This window comes from Ursus americanus, chromosome 22 (genome assembly GCF_024610735.1).
Source record: "Ursus americanus isolate L20-20 chromosome 22, mUrsAme1.1.p, whole genome shotgun sequence".
NCBI lineage: Eukaryota > Metazoa > Chordata > Mammalia > Carnivora > Ursidae > Ursus > Ursus americanus.
The window spans coordinates 41733009-41750675 of record NC_142148.1 but is presented as its reverse complement, the minus strand read 5'-3'; the positions used below and the strand labels follow the sequence as shown (position 1 = coordinate 41750675).

Here is a 17667-nt window from a genome sequence, read left to right as displayed (position 1 = left end):
GCATGAGCAAGGGATGGGGATAGGGATATGGAGAGGGAGAGAGAGAATCCCAAGCCAACTCCATGCTGAGCATGGAGCCCAATGTGAGGCTTGATCCCACTGTTGCGCAATCACAACCAGAGTCAAAACCAAGAGTCAGTTGCTCAACCAACTGTGCCACCCAGGAAAACAGATTTTCAGGACTTTCTTTGTTCTTACAGGGAGGAAAAGTTATCAAAGATTATAAATACGTTTTTTAAAGATTTTTTTATTATTTATTTGTCAGAGAGAGAGAGAGCACAAGCAGGGCGAGCGGCAGGCAGAGGGAGAAGTAGGCTTCCTGCTGAGCAGGGAGCCCAATGTGGGACTTGATCCCAGGACCCTGGGATCATGACCTGAGTCGAAGGCAGATACTTAACTGACTGAGCCACTCAGGCATCCCAGATTATAAATATTTTAAATGATAAACTTTGACACATCTATATAGCCCCCCAAATATTATTTGTTAATATGGTATAATATATAACAGAGTGTAATTTAAACTCTTTATTGGCTACTTATTGTGTCCTGCTCTCAGTTGGGTCTGGGATTCAAAGGGGTGGTGCCTACTCTTAGGCTCCTACGTTCAAGACACTCAGAGTCTCATTAGACAGATGCAGAAGTGCACCTTACAGTTCCAGATCCACCCTTCGTTGCCCTGCCTTGTGGGTCCTGGAGCTAGACCCTTTAAATATTTCTCTGGTGCCAGCTAGCTAGATGTTAATTTTTGTTAATAGGGGAACATTGCTGCTGGAGGGACACTGCAGGAGAATGGGCTTGGCTTTTCTTCCTGGTTCTGGTATGCTTTCCTCTCTTTTTGCTCTGACGGTGCTCAGCTAACATGCAGGAACCCAGTTGTACTGAACCCCATTGCGTTTTGGTAACATCCTATGAACAGCTTCTCAGTGAGTTTTACTGACACCCCAGCCAGCTTCCAGATAGTCCTCAGGCATCCCAGTGGGCAATTTGCCAGCAAGTTTCAGCAGCATGCCTGCACGTGGCTTCCCAGCATGTTCCACCAGCTCCCTGGAGGGAGATTTCCAAACAGGTTTCATTGGGCCCAGTTTTTTACTTTTTGCTTGCCGGTTCAGTTCTGTGTCACCCCAGTTGAATTTCTCTGCTATCCAATGGTCAGCCATCCTCCCCATTTATTATATTTTCTGTAGTATATATCATCATATATATATATATATCATCTATATATGTTATAAACTGAAAATGCAGTGTTACATGATCTTATGTCACTTAAAGATGAGAAAAAATGTTTATGTACTCATTTATATTTATTCACGTATTTATTAAATCTGGTCCCTCATTTCTTCATTTTTTTCCTGTGAACTCAGGTTATCATCTAGTGTCACTTATTTTCAGCCTGGTGGACTTGCTTTACTAAAGGCACATCTGTTAGCCATTTCTCTCTGTCTTTGTTTATCTGAGAATATTTATTTTGCTTCCTCTTTTGAAGAATAATTTTACTAGATGTAGAATTCTTGTTTGACCTTTATTTTTAAAAATTCACTTATTTGAGAGACAGAGAGAAAGAGAGGAGGGGCAGAGGGAGAGGGTGAATCTCGAGCAGACTCCCCACTAAGCATGGAACCCAATGTGGGGCTCTAGCTCCTGACCCCGAGATCATGACCTGAGCCGAAATCAAGATTGGATGCTTAACTGACTGAGCCACCCAGACGCCCCTTGTTTGACAGTTATTTTTAATTTCAGCCCTTTGAATACATTATCCTCCTACCTCTGGCCTTCATGGTTTTTGATGTGTGATAAGTAGTTTTTTTCTCTTGCTACTTTTAAGACTTTTCTCTGTCTTTGACATTCAACAATTTGACTATATTGTGCCTAAATGTGGATCTCTTTCTGTTTATCTCTCTTGGTATTGACTTTCTTGGGGCTGTAGATTAGTACTTTTCTTCAAATGTGGGAAGTTTTTGGGCTATTATTTCTTCAAATTCTTTTTTTGCCTCTTCCTCTCTCTCCCTTCTTTCTAGGACTCCCATTACATGTATGTTGATATGTTTTATGTTGTCCCACAGGTGTTTGATGATCTGTTTATTTTCTTCCATCCTTTTTCTCTCTGTTTTTCAGATTGGAAAATTTCTGTTGAACATATTCATCTTCACCAATTGTTTCTTCTGTCACCTCTGATCTGCTTTTGAGTCCCTCTGGAGATTCCCTCCTCCTCCCCCCAATTTCAGTTATTTTAATTTTAAACTCCAAGTTTAGATATGGTTCTTTTAAAAAATAATTTCTGTGTCTTTATTGAGAGTCCCTGTTTTTTGGATCATTGCCATCATACTTTCTTTATCTTTTAGACATGGTTTCCCTGAGTTCTTTGAACATTTTTATAAAAGCTGTTTTGAAATCTTTGTAAATCCAACATCTGGGGATACTATATCTATCAACCATTGTTGTTTTTTTCTTTCTCCCTGAGTATAGGTCACACTTTCTTGTTTTTTGCATGCCCCATTATTTTTTTCTTCAATTCTGGACATTTTAGATGATATATTTTAACAACTCTGGATTCTGACTTTTTCTCCTAGTGTTTTCTTTCTTTTTCTTTTTTTTTTCTGCTGTTTTTATTGTTGTTTACTGGGATTAATTTTTTTCTCATGTTTGTCTCCCCTGAAATGTGTGGCCCCTGATATCAGGTTTTTTGTTCTTGTTTTTATTTTTAAACCTGGGGTCACCCTGGGTCTGCATAGCCTAGTGCTCCACTGAAGATTGGCCAGAAGTTGTACTCAAATACCTTGGTCCAGTAAGGCTTTCACTCTCTGCTGATGGATCTACGTGTGGGCTGGGTCGAACATGCAGGCTTCAGGCTATTTTCAAGTCTGCCTCAGCTTTTACTTTATACTTAACTGCCTTACATCTCCATGTGTAGCCTCTGTCAGCCAGCAATGTGTGAGTGGCTTACACCCACTCTGGTTTATGCTATGCATGTGCATATCTTCCAGTTAACTAAAGATATGTGGGGAGCTTATCAAGCCCCCTATATTTGACTGACCTCTTGGGACTTTCTGTTAAATCCCTGGCTAGGCGCCTCAAACAGGACAATGATTTCAGGCTAGTAGAGCCACTGGCCCTCCCTGTTTGCTTGCCACTGAGATTGTCATCTTAACAGTGCTCCAAATCAAGTGAGCCCTGCCCTTCAGCAGGTATGAAGCTGCTGTTTTTCACAGCCTGCCCTGTCCCAGTGAAACTATCACACTGACAGAGCCAGAGGAGGATGGGAACAGCCTCAAGCAGGAACCACATAGACTTGGAGTGTTCTTATCTGAAATTCACCACTTTTCAGTGTGTTGTGTGCCTTTGGTGACTTTCAGAATCTGGAATGGTTTTTTGAATCTGAAATGACAGTTTTATCCAACTTTATAATTGCTCTTCAGAGAGAGAATTTGTGGGTTTCCTTACTCCATTGTGCTGTAAGATATTTTTTCTTTTTTTTTTACACCTCTATCTTCCATAATAAACATGTTCTCACAATACAAAAATAAATAAATAAATAAATAAGAATAAAGGTAATTATTTTTAGACTTTTTTTTTACAAAAGCAAATTAAATCTTATATTTGAAGATCTACTTATACCGTTAGTTTTTGCATCCCAAGACAAACCTCTTTCTTTATGCAGATGGGCTTATGTGCAGAGTGTGGAAACATGGTGCCCATGAATACTCCCATCTGTGTAGTGTGTGAGGCCTCCCTTATCCTACAGCTGCAGCCACAGGCCAGCCTCTGCTTGAAGGTAATGAAATGTGATTCTGTAAAAACAGGAATAAAATATATAGAAAGTGATATGTAAGCCATTAAATATCTTCAGCTGATGTGTAGCCTCCATCAGCCAATTGTTTGGTGAATAATTGATAAACTAATATCTGTGAACAAAATCCACTGTAATTTTTGGGAAGGCATGCTGCCCAAGAGTTTTACCTGCCAATAGGATCTATAATTGTTAAGAGAGATACGTAGAAATGAGTTCCCTAAACATGGAATTGGAGGGCAAAATGCATACAGCTAACTTAGTTTTTTACTTTTTATATTTAAACTTCAACATTGTAATTAATATTATAATTAAGAACTTTTAAGCTTGTCCTTAAAGTTGCTTTATGCTTTTATTTGCTTTATTTGATTATGGAGCCCTGTTACGTAGAAAAGAATGATTATAGCCAGTCACATGGGTGAAAAAGTTAAGTATCCCAAAAAAAGAAAGAAAAAGAAAAAGTTAAGTATCATCATCATATATATTCAAAAAACTTTGCTAGACAATGTCTTACCATGAAAATATTTTTGGTTGAATCATTGAATGTACAACTGTATCTTTTCTCCATTTTTCAGTTTACAGTCCCATTCACTTCCTCTTTAAACTCAAGTAAATGTCACTAAAGGATAAAAAAAGATTTAATAAAGAGAATTTGAGACATAAAAAAGCAAGAGTTTTTATTATTAAGGGAAATGCATAGATTTAATGTACAACTGGAACTGTAGTACTCCTAAAATGACTTTGTCGATTTTCATATGGGCCAACTGTATTAAAGTTTATGAGAGAAAGGGGAAGTCCACTTTTTCTTCTACCTCCAAGCTCCCCTTCACTCTGAAAAGTTTTTAAGTATTCCAAGCAATGTAAGCCTTCAGAAATGAGACTTTGAAGAACTGGCTGGGCCAGGGTCAGGTAGGTAACAATTTACTAATCATTTTGTTAAATGGATGGAGCAGGGAGTGGGATGAGCCTGAGGAACAGTCTCTGGATACCCACTTTAGGGTCCCTTGAATGGGGAAAATTGAGGAAAGCAGTCTGAGGAAGAAGTGGTCTCAGGCCAGGCCTCCAGGATTCACAGACACTAGAGCCTAGTCTGAGGCTGCTGACATCCGTCATGATGGTGCAGCCATGAACCTTCCTTCAGCTTCACCCTATTTCTCTGGGTTCTGCCTTACACTTCGAGTGTGAACCCTCAGGTGGTGAGGGGATTTTTCAAAGACACCTTTGATTTGACTTTTCCCCAACATGCTGCTTCCTGGGCCACTCTCTGGGCCTCTGCACCCTACATTCCCTGGACTCTGATCCCTAGACCCATTGCCCCTGTGCCTGCCCACACTTGCAGCAGTGGAGGTGGCAGTCCTGGTGGTTGGGTGGGGGCACAGAGGAAGAATTCACTAACTCTTATCAGGAGCTGGGGCCAGGGATAGCTTTGAAGATGGGGTATCATCTGATGGCATTGTGGGAGGCACAAGCATTTGCCAGATGGGGAAGGGATGGGACAAAGAAAAGTTGCTCATGTGTATATGTGGGAGGTCAGGGGGAGAGGGTGTTTCAGGAAGATATACAGAAACTGGAAACTTCAGGGTGTGTTTCAAACTTTGTAAGCAGTTTGGTTTTGCTGAGCCGCAGAAATGCTGGAGGTGCTGTGGGTTGTGCAAGATGGCGCCTTCTCTACCATACTTAGCAGCTACAGTTTCTCCCAGTGCACCTTGAAGGGGTAAAAGCAGGGACAGGATTTAATCAGACTTGATTTTTTAGAGAGACTTTTATCACCATGACATCTGATGTTGAAGGGAAATGCCTCGTGCCTGATTTTTATGGCCAGTCAGTATTGCTGCTTCTACTCACGGAAGGACAACTTTTGGAAACCCCAGGCTGAGAATATCCCAGTGGCTTTCCCATGTCTTACAAGGGCGATAGATTTTTAGATAACATTCTCACCCAGAGAGCCACCGCCGAGGTCAGTGGGAATACGTGTTGTTCACAGAAGCCAACAGACTTACCTTCCCGAAGGCACCAGGAGGGCCTGCTGAAGACTTTCCTTGCTGTTTTTGTGTTGGTATCCATCTCACTCCACGTAGTGCACAAAACACCATCCATCCTCTTCCTGCCAACAGTCCACTGGTGCAGACTTATCTTCTGTTGATCTAAAGGCCTTGTCAACGCTGAGGAATTTTGCTCTATCAGATATATATTTTTTTTGCTGCCAGGATTGGAAGCTATAGTAGCAGAAGTTTCTCCTTTTACTCTCTGGCACAGCTGCCTGTATTTCAGAAGAAGAAAGGATTTTGCACTTTCAAAAATTCTCTAACTTTTTGTAACAAGTAAAATAGTCTAAAGATATACAAAGAAGTATATAATTTCCCCACCCACCTCTATTTCTATCCTCCTGAAATAACTGATGATAGTGAATATCCTTCTATGTATTTTTCTGGATGCACAGAAACATGCATATATATTCACACATTTAGATTTTATTTATTTATTTATATTTTTAAAAGATTTATTTATTTATTTATTTGAGAGAGAGAGAGAGAGCATGTGTAAGTGGCGGGGAGGGGCAGAAGGAGAGGGAGAGAGAGAGAATCTTGAGCAGACTCCCTGCAGAGCAAGAAGCCTGAGGCAGGGCTCAGTCTCACCACCCTGAGATCATAACCTGAGCCAAAACCAAGAGTCAGACGCTCAACCAACTGAGCCACCCAGATGCCCCAAGTTTTGTTTTGTTTTTTAAACAAATGTATCTCACTGGCCATTTCCTAAAGTTAAAAATTAATTTGAGCATCTCCCATTTAACCAGAACACATGAACTCTCCTTTACCAAGAGATCATCAATTTCATTTGGGCTCTAACTCGCACATATAGTATACCTCCAGGTCTCTAGTCATTTTGGGTTCCTAGAATCTGAGAGGCTTAGGGCAGGGATCCTCTTGAAGTCATTACTGAAAAAGATCTGATGATTCACATGACTGGGGCAATTATCTCCTTATAAGACCTGAATCTCTCACACAATGATTTGGGGCTAGAAGCCGTGTAACCACAGCTCTGCATCAAGCAGAACTGTAGCTTGGTAACTTACAAAATGCACCTTGAGATGAAGTTTGCAATGACCTACTACATCTTCCTCACTTCGTTTTGTCAGAGCTTGTCATTTGGGAGATTAGAAAACTGTTCTCATCTCTCAACTACTTTGTAAGAAAAAATGTTACCCCAATAACTAATTTGGGTCCACTAAATTGCTTAGAACCGTTCAACTAAACACATTGTAAATGCTATGGATGAGGTAGCGAATGAGGGTATTGACTTTTTAAAAAAGATTTTATTTATTTATTTATTTGAGAGAGAGAGAAAGAGCACGAGGGGATGGGGGCAGAGGGAGAAGCAGACTCCCTGCTGAGCAGGGAGCCAGACGTAGAGCGCAATCCCAGGACCCCAGGATCACAACCTAAGCCAAAGGCAGACACTTAACCGACTGAGCCACCCAGGCACCAAAGGGTAATGACTTTTTTAAAAAAGGTCCTCATCACAGATGTTTAACATCCTCCTTAAGAAAGTCTGATAGTGGCCTCAATCCCAAGTCATCCCTATGGACATCTATGAGTGTAGTGATTATGATGTAAAATTATTTCTATCTGTGGGTCATGGTCACTGCTCTTCAAGGAAGTGAGCCATGACATGGTGTCAGAAAGTCACCAACAAAACCATTAGAAACACCTGTTGGCCAAGAAGGCTATGTCGGCTGGACCTGAAACAGTAAGGTAGACTGCCACTTTTACTGTCTTGATAGTATCTCAGAAGAGAGAGGGCAGGGAAAGGTGTTTATACGGTTTTAGTGCTGCACTTGGGTGATTTTTTAAAAGAGAGTTTGACAAGAGTGAACCCTAAGGTCAATTATGGACTTTGGGTTCACTGGTTGTACGGAGTGTACCATCCTGATGTGGGATGTCAGTAGTGGGGAAGGTTGTGTGTGTGTGGGAACAGGGAGTAAGTATATAGGAACTCCCTATAATTTCTGCTCAGTTTTGATATAAACCTAAAACTGCTCTAAAAATTGAAGTTTACTAGTTAAAAAAGTTTAGAAGGGAGTTTTGCAAGGCAGGATTAGAATAGGGCAGAGTCAGTTTTTATTGGGCAAAGTTATGACATGCTAGTTTTAAAAATATTTAAATAAAAATTTTATGTATTTAAATTAAAATTTTTATAGTTTATTTAAATAAAAATTTTAGCTACTGGTGGCTCAGTTGGTTAAGCATCTGCCTCTTGATTTCAGCTCAGATCATAATCTCAGGGTCGTGAGATCGAGCTCTGAGTCAGGCTCTGCATTGGATGTGGAGTCTGTTTAAGATTTTCTCTCTCCCTCTACACCCCCCCACCCCACCCCACTCATTCTCTCTCTCAAAAAAAATAAATAAATAAAAATTTTATATATTTAAGGTGATGATGTTTTAATATACATGTACATAGTGAAATGATTACTACAGTCAAGCTAATTAAAATATCCATCTTTGTATACTGGAAATTTGCTGAGAGTAGATTTTAGGTGTTCTCACTACACATGCATGTGCACACACGTGTGCACCCAGACACACACACACACACACACACACACACACACACACAAATGTTAACTATGTGGGGATGTACTAATTTTGGATTGTGGGACCTGCCAGTGTGAGGATCCTGAGGTAAGCTGTTGGACCGAATAAGTAAGCAGCCTTACTGGCTTACAGTCTTTACAGAATATTTCCTGCAGCAAACAACTTTGTTATTTTTGTTTGATCTCAGTATTTTTTTAACACAGGGACAGGAAATTTGATTCACTTCTCAATGAGTGTCTTGAGTGTCACCTGATCTTTTCTGAGTCTCCAGGAAGACCACAGCCCTAAATCTCACAGAAAAGCTCTGGCAATTGCAGATTATGCTACAGAGACTTAAGAATGCTGGAACCAGGGAGTGTCAGGATCCACAGAGGGCGCGTATGTGATCCTCTGCCATTTTGAATAGCAGTCAGTCGGCCGTTTGCACTTTAGGAGTTCTTTGACTTGCAAGAACTTGGAGTCCTCTACTAGAATGAAATTAACCAGCCATGGAAAGGCCAGGGACTTCATAGCTTACCTAGCGGAATTGGAACTACAGCTCTGGGAGTTGGACTTTCTCTTGATCATTGTCTTTGCCTCTACAGCTTCAGATCACATGGTGTCAGTTTCAGGGCACCTGGGAAATGTAGGCACTGGAGTAGAAAGGAGCATTTGAGTGTCACTGGTCATTGATGAGTGAAGGGGATAGTATCCTGATAGTGCAGAATAGTCCAGTGACTGAACAGGTGTTTGCAAACCTCTAATAGCTGAATTCTAGTTAGACTATTTTAATATTTCTTCCTTCCTTCTTCCCTTCCTTCCTTCCTTCCTTCCTTCCTTCCTTCCTTCCCTCCTTCCTTCCTCTCTGTATTCCTACTTATCCTCAGTTTCCTAACTTGGAAAGTTGCACTTATCATTTATTTTCTAAGACAGTCTTTTCATTTTTGCATTTCTGAGTGAGAAACTACAGAGCAAACCTTAATTCATTAACACGAAGCCCCGTGGGGGTGTTTACAAGATGATCTGTAAACACATGGATAAGCTTTTGCTAGTCTTGGGCTTTTCTGTTTATTGTTCAAGCCATGAGATGGAGAGCCTACCATCATGTTTTCCCTACTGGGGGGAAAAAAATAAAAAATTCATACATAATCAGTGCAAAAAAAATGAATCCCTGTTTTCAGTTTGTTCATTTTGGGTTTTGTTTCTTTTTCGGGGGGAGTTTCTTTTAAAACGATTTTCATTTGTCTGATATTATGTTGTAATCATTTCTAAACCAATCCAATTTCAGGGTCTGAGTGTTAAAATAGGGTAGCTGGCTGATTGAAAGGATTGCTTGATGATTTCTTTGCACAGTTGTTTGCGCAGAGAATAATGTGTTTTTTGTTCTTTGTTTTCAAGGAGAAAGTAGTCTGCCGCACCTGTGGCACAGGGAATCCAGCTCACCTGAAATACTGTGTTACCTGTGAGGGGGCCCTGCCGTCATCTCAGGAGGTAGGTTGACAGCATGGGCCAAGCCTCCATTTGGTGACTGCTAAATGTCCAGTGTCAATAATAATGAAGAATTATAATCTGCAGAGGAAGGAAGAAGTGGGAGGTTGGAGAGAGACACTGAAAGCAACATTTCTAAATGTGGAGAGGACTTTATATATTCACCAATACAAAATCGTTTTCTAAGTCTTAACTCCAGGGGGATTCAATAAAACCAGCAGTTTCTTACAATTTTTCATTTAATAACTTTGCACAGAAAGCTGGTGGCAGCCAGTGGAGAAGTAGACCCACTTGTATTTCATTCACAGTCATATATGTCTTTACTGACTGTGCCATGCTGTTTTTTGAAATTGAGAACATGGTAGGTAACCACTTTTGGATTTTCTAGTCTATTTTGAGTATTTAAAGTGAAGGAATAAGAGCACATGCAACTGAAATTGATTTTATTACCTGTCAGGGATGTAGTTGTTTCTGGGTCTCCTCTATCAGCAAAACTGTTTCAGGAACAATTACAAAACTGAATTTGTTTTCAGGATTTGATTTCTCTTTGAATGGTATATGAGAGTTGGGATGTCACAATGACAGTACATATCGTTGAAGTGCCATAGAAGTAACAATGCATCTTCAGTCTGATGGCTTATGTCTTTTCTTTGTTTAGCAGTGTTAATATGAATGGAATAAAATGCCTTTTCTTTCTTTAGAGCAATGTTATGTTTAAAAAAAATCTACTTGAACAGTAGATGCATTTATTTTTTAAAAAGATTTTATTTATGTATTTATTTGAGAGAGAGAGAAAAGCAGGAGGAGGAGCAGGGGGGAAGGGAGAGGGTGGGGGAAAGAATCTCAAGAAGACTCTGCACTGAGCACAGAGCCCAGTGCAGGGGTCGATCTCACAACCCCGAGATCATGACCTCAGCCAATGTCAAGAGTTGGATTCTTAACCAACTGAGCCACCCAGGTGCCCTGATGCATTTAAATTAAAGATCTGAAGGCTTTACATTTAGAAACCCAAGTCATCAAGTTTTATATCAAAACCCTGTTGTAGCAGGAGGATACATTTGAAATTTAAGGCTGAAGCAAAAGTGTGCAAAGTATTTCTCTCTGGATTTGTCCCAAGGAGTCTCTCACTAATTGCACAGAAATGGGGTAAGGGTAAGTGTGTACAAACAGAGATCTCCGTTCTATCTTTCTGGATAGATGTCTGTTTTAGGATAACAAAACAGTCCCTGAAGTAAAAGAGGATATAGCTAGGCAAGCAAAGTTGACTAAAATATCAGTCTTGGAGGAAAAATGGTCCTTAGAAAACGTCTTCCCTAGTGTGCCCATTCTTAGTATTGTACGTGGGATATGTGGCAGTTATCAATTGTATCAGTTACTCAGTGATTCATTCATCCAATAACTATTTGCATGACTCCCATGTGCCGAGGAGCAAGGTACTATGTTAGTGGGGAAAAATGGGAAGTATAGTCCTTTCTCTTAAAGAAATCAGGATCTAGCGGAAAGCAAGAGAAAGGAGGGAAGCTGACATATGGAGCCTGACCCTGTGCTAAGCGTCCCTCCATACTAATTGCCGTGAACCATCTGAACCCTGCCTACAGACCTGTGAAGAGGCTCTTGTATCGAAGAGGCTGCATGGGGTCATAGATAGAATCAGATGGCCTGGGGTCAAATCTTGGGTCTCGCCTTCTCCGTGCCTCAGTTTCCAACGTCTGTAAAACACAGGTGACGATGGCACCCACCTCACAGGTCTGTCCTGTGGTTTGATGCGAAGTTAGAGGGACAGTGCTTAACACTGTGTGCCTGCACATAGTAGGTGATCACGTAACAGTGACAGATACTCTCATCGTCATTTGTCTGATGAAAAGATCTCTTCCTAGGCAACAAGAAAGTAGCAGGAGCGAAGATTCTAATCCAGGCCTACCTCACAAAGTTTCAGAAATTCTCATGAAACAATTCTCTCTCTCTCTCCCCAAAATAAAATAATTCTTTTCATGTGTCAGGGGTGGAAAATAAATTCACATTTCCATATGGAAATCAGAGCCCTAAAGGAAAGAAGAGAAACCTCAGTTGTGACATTCTGCTTACATTCTTTCTTTATAAATATACTTATGGTAAATCAATAGTAGGTTTGCTACTTTTGGTATTAAAGATACTGAGGATGCGTCAGGCACCAGTTTTATCAACTTGAGGAATGTGTCTTCTTTGTACGAATTTATTAATTGGTGAAGTTCATCATAGTTTTACTCTTTGGGGCAAAAATACCTTATTACAGGGCTTGCAGTGATTTGGGGATTTTCCCCCCCTGGATCCAGAGGGAGATTGCAGAATGTAGTATTGATCTGCCTATTGATAAATGCCATTGTGTCCACCAGCCCATGCGCAGTGGAGATAAAGCCCCACCTCCACCCACTCAGAAAGGGGAGACCATTTCCTGCTCCAAGTGTGGTCGCAGGAATCGCCGGGAAGCTTGCTTCTGTGACTGGTGCGGAGCCACGGTGGGTATTTTAAATCTGAGTTTCTTGGTGCCAAAGCCTCACCACCACCCTAGAGAGAGCCAGGCTCCTTCTTTTCCCCTACCTTGCAGAAATCACTTCTTTTGATTTGAATACTAGCACCTATTTACCTAAGAATCTGGAGACAGAATTGATTCTCTTAAATTGGGAAAGCTCTGTTATTGCTGTTTTGCTTTGTATTTCTTTGAGGTTAAACTTTTTCAATCATTTATTGACTCTTGGTATTTCTTCTTTTATGACTTGTCTACTTACCTTTAGAGAGAGAGAGAGAGTGAAAAAGATAGAGAACACGAGTGGGGGGAGGGGCAGAGGGAGAGAGAGAATCCTCAAGCAGACTCCCGACTGAGCACAGAGCCCAACATGGTGCTCAGTCCCTGGACCCCAAGATCATGTCCTGAGCCGAAATGAAGAGCCAGATGCTTCATCCACTGAGCCCTTACCAGGCACCCCTTACCTTTTTAATGAAAGACTCAAAAGTCTTTTCTTTGAAAAAGTGTTGTATGTAAGTAATACAGCAGGTTTCTTGTGAAGGGTCAATCTCCCATCTCATCCCAGGCCCTCAGAGCCTATCGCCAGAAGCAATCACCATTACCTAGTGTGTGTGTTAATAAGTAAACTAGTAGTTTCACAGAAACACTAATTCTTTTCCTTTCACTTCACCATGTACCTTGTTAGTAACCTCCTCATTCTTTTCAGTAGCTCCATAATATACTGCCGTCTGTATGTACCATGATGCATTTAGGCCATCCCCTATTGCTGGACATTTAGGTTGTTTCCAGTTATTTTCTCTAAAACCACAAACCCGCAGGGAATGATCTCAAATATACTTCTTTGTGTACTTGTCCATCTGTAGAATAAGTTCTAGAAGGTGGACTTGCAGGGTCAGGGGTATAAGCATATGTTATTTTGATGGCTAGTGATGGTAGGGTATTTGAATAATTTATGTGGGAAAATTAGGACTCTGATATTTATGAAAGTGTAAAAATATTTTCTATCCTCTAGCCGGGCATTTCTGCTTGCTACTCTGTTTGCCCCAAATGTGGGGCCAGCAATCACCCATCTGCCCGATTCTGTGGTTCCTGTGGTATTTATGTGAAGCCCTTGGCAAGACTTAGCCTGGACCACGGCCTGGATCTAGCTGCTGGAGAACTTGGCCCTTTTGCTGAGGTGAGGCCTCCACTGTTGTAGGCACTGGTGCCAGGGAATGGGTGTAAGACCCTGAACTTGTTTTCTCTACCTTGTGGATCAACCGGGGGAAAGAGAGCCAAAACATGTAGACCTTTTGCTTGGATTTTCAACTAGATGTGTACATAAATTCGATCAATTTAGGTTTTAAGCACTCGAGTGATTTCTTCAGAATTCAAAGATTTATCTATAGTAGATTGAGGTCTAACTGCATTTGTAAGACTAATAATATAACTAATGTAAATCAATACAATGCCAGAGAAATGGATTTAAAATATATGAGACAAGCATACTTTTTTTTAAAAAAGATTTTATTTATTTATTTGAGACAGAGAGAGAGAGAGAAGCACAAGCGTTGGTGGGGGAAGGGCAGAGAGAGAAGCAGACTCCCTGCTGAGCAGGGAGCCCGACGCGAGGCTCGATCCCAGGACCCTGAGATCATGACCTGAGTGGAATGCAGACACTTAACTGACTGAGCCACCCAGGTGCCCTGAGACAGACACACTTCTCATGAATTTCTTATGTAGCGTACCAGGAACTTTGCTCCTGCTCGCTTATGTTTTAGAAAACCTATAGCAGGCGTGTGGAATTGCTTTAGCCATTTATAACAACAGCATATAGTTTAAGGAAAGTCTTACAGGATTATCTTCAGAAAGACTTAATTTCTAACCAGCTTGGTGTTAGCGTTTTATAAATTTCTCTAAGCTACATAAAGGCTTTTCAGGTTTCTTTTTAGCTCTTCATTAGAAGAATTTGAAGATTCATAGTTATTAGAGAGAATGCACATGCCCTCAGCAACTTTGCATTCATTTTTAGGGAGTTCATGACTTTCTTAGCCCCAGCTGAGACTTATGGATCCTGGGACTGCCAATAGCCCATATGCAACCATATGCAAATGAGAGACAAAGGGTTCTTTCCTCAAGACACTTGACTGTGGTCTTTTGGAAATTTATTGTAATACACTAATTTTGTTAGAAAGACCTTTTCTTCCATTTACCAGAAAAATTGTCCTAATAAATATGCAAATATATAATGCTCACCATGTGAATGGTATCTCTTTAGATGCAGTGATGTTGTGCAGTGCACAGCCTACATAACCTTACATGATGGTCCTCTCAAGTCCCCACATTCAGATGCAGGAGTATCTCAGAGAAAATACTGCTGACTAGTGGTTGATTGTGGATGAGTAGTAAAGTCTATGTTCTATTGGACTGTAGAACTGAGAGGTTAGATTTGTTTCAGGCCTTAGGCAGCAAGGCAATTTGGTTGATTGGGTGAATTTGAGAGAGTAAATGGCCAAGAAAATGAGGCTAGCTTTATGGATCAGGCTGGGAATTGCTGGGAGAGACAGAAGAAAAGAAGGGGAGGCAAGGGCTGAAAACCTCTTTTTAGTTCAAAGTACAGTTTCTTGGAGATATTTTTACTTCTGATTAGAATTCTTTTCTATAAGTAATACGAAGAATTAATTAAATTATATTCTAGTATTTTATGTTTTCTGCCTTGCTCACAGCCCCGATCTGCCTGGCAGTCCCTAAATGTTCCTTTACCCAGACCCGATGCTGGGACCCGGAAGGACGCGGGCACACAGACTGCTGGCCTGTTCTACCCATCTGGCACGCTACTAGCCAAAAAGGAACTAGAAATGGCTTCTCAGAAGCAGAGGCAGGAGAAGATGAGTGACCATAAACCTCTCCTCACAGCCGTCAGCCCAGGAAGAGGTGAGGGAAAAGGTACTCTTTCTTGTCAGGAGGGAACTCCCTATTTCTCAGAAAGAAAATTGCATTTTTCTTCCTTTAGATTTATTTCTATACATAAGAAGTAAATTCCGTTGTTTTTCTTTAGGTAATTTTCCTTTGTATTATAGCTCTTAAACTTTTAGTATTCTGAGGTTTTTATCTTTTCTAATTTTTAAAAAAGATTTTATTTATTTGTGAGAGAGAACGAATGGGCATGGCAGCAGGGGAGTGAGCAGGGGAGGGGCAGGCAGAGAGGGAGAGAGAATCCTCAAGCAGACTCCCTGCTGAGCATGGAGCCTGACATGGGGCTCGATCCCAGGACCCTGAGATCATGACCTGAGCTGAAAGCAAGAGTTGCCCGCTTAACTGACTGAGCCACTGGGGCAGCCCAGTACTCTGATGTTTTGGCTCATAGCTCCATTGTCTAGTCTCTCAGTTAAATAGCATGTATGGATTGCTATTACAGTAGAAATATTGTTAGTCTGTGTCATTGCTGCTATCTACTATTATCTTTCTCTTTTTACCATTTTAAAATTCACATAAGCAAAATTCACCATTTCACCCATTTTGAAGTGTACCATTCAGTGATACTTAGTCCATTAGGAGCAATACAGAAGCATCACCACTCTGTATGTCCAGAACATTTTCATCACCCCAAAGGTAGACCAGTATTCTTTCTGCAATCACTCCGTACATCTCCTCTCCCAGGTGCCTGGCAACCATGAATCTACTTGCTGTTTTTATGGATTTGCCTGTTCTGGACATTTCCTACAAATGCATCTCCTGCCTGCACATGAGAAACCAGAAACCCAGACTTGTGCAAAATCTCCCAAGTGTTGAGTGGTGGCAATGAATGAATTCCAATGTGTTTTAAACCCTGTGCAGACTGCAAAGGGGCACAAGGGAGCTTTCTGAAGTGATGGAAGTGTCTTTCGTATTATTCGGGATATATACACTTGCTGAAACTCAAACTGTACACTTAAAAGTTATCTCAATATGGTTAATTTTATTTATTTTTTTTAAAGTTTGAGAGAGAGAGAGCACGATAGCATGGTGGGGGGCACAGAGGGAGAGGGAGAAGCAGACTTCCTGCTGAGCAGGGAGCCTGATGTGGGGCTCTATCCCAGGACCCTGAAATCATGACCTGAGCTGAAGGCAGACACTCAAACAACTGAGCCACCCAGGTGCCCCTCAATATGATTAATTTTAAAAGAATAAAAGAAGGGGTGCCTGGGTGTCTCAGTTGTTAAGTGTCTGCCTCTCCCTCTTCCACTCCCCCTGCTTGTGTTCCCTCTCTCGTTGTCTCTCTCTCTCTCTGTCAAATAAATAAACCTTTCAAAAAAAAAAAAGAATAAAAGAAAAAGACCCCATGTGTGACCATCAAAATATATTCTTTTGAGATTCCGTACTATTCTATGATTAACCATGTGTAAAAAATAAACCTCGGAGCAAAAATGGAACTTATTCTGGTACCTAGTTGAGGTTCAATAAGTAAAAACTATCATAAAGTTTGGCAAAGAAAAATAACCTGAGAATGCATGTTGCACGGAGCATTTTTCTTTGTTGGCTTCAGAAGAGTTATCCATGAAGATGGGTTTCTCTTTTTCTTTAGGATACTGGAGAAAACAATTGGATCATATCTCTGCCCACCTCAGGTCTTATGCTCAGAACAACCCTGAATTCCGGGCCTTGATCGCAGAACCCAGAATGGGAAAGGTGGGTGAGCTCTGGATGGAATTTCCACTCCAGAGAGTCCCGTGGGATCAGGCTACAGGTCCCCTCCACTGACTTCACCTGAAATTGCACTTTGCTTGGCTCTTTTCCCTTTCCTGTCCTGCTTTCCACCCTGCCTTACGGTCCTCCCCTGCAAGTGCTGCCTTGACAAATCACTTGCACACCAGCCTTGTCTACGAGTGGGCTTCTGCACCTGACCTAAGATAGTAAATTGTGAACATTCCATGCTTTTAGATGCCACATACTATGGAGACTCTGGTGCTCAGAGCTAAACAAAACCCAGAAGAGTTTAATCTCACCAAAGTGTGCACTTAAATCCAGTCTGTATTAGCAGCAATGGTAATCCCAAGAGCTGCCACTTCCCGATGCACTCACTGTGTGCGTTGTGTTCCTCAATCTCTAGTGCCCATAACAAACCTACAAGGTGGGAAGATTACCTTTGCAGCAGTGTTGCTGGTTTTTTTTAATGGCCACAAATTCATTGGTAGTCTTCAAAGAGTGGAGTCACTGTCTTCTCACCTCGAATGTGGGCGGGCTTGTGGCAGTTGGGCTCACAGAGTGTGGTGGCAGTGATACTATGGGACTCCCAAGCTGTGGTCCTATGAGGCCGTACTGCTTCCTCTCTTACTGGGCATGCTCCGCTCCAACACTCCTTG

The 17667-nt window shown here is 41.3% G+C and overlaps 1 protein-coding gene across 7 annotated transcripts in view; it reads left to right on the top strand.

Annotated features, from left to right (window-relative positions):
- The window catches only part of DZANK1 (double zinc ribbon and ankyrin repeat domains 1), a 63909-nt gene that overhangs the window by 33817 nt on the left and 12425 nt on the right, over positions 1 to 17667 (top strand). For 6 of the 7 annotated variants that reach the window (XM_087853769.1, XM_045809671.2, XM_087853768.1 and 3 more), the window contains 6 exons: positions 3656 to 3769; positions 9754 to 9846; positions 12216 to 12338; positions 13359 to 13523; positions 15052 to 15271; positions 16890 to 16993. In XM_087853769.1, the coding sequence (XP_087709895.1) occupies positions 3656 to 3769; positions 9754 to 9846; positions 12216 to 12338; positions 13359 to 13523; positions 15052 to 15271; positions 16890 to 16993 (819 nt within the window). The remainder of the gene's footprint in view (positions 1 to 3655; positions 3770 to 9753; positions 9847 to 12215; positions 12339 to 13358; positions 13524 to 15051; positions 15272 to 16889; positions 16994 to 17667) is intronic. The other variant, XM_087853770.1, reaches the window with a different exon arrangement.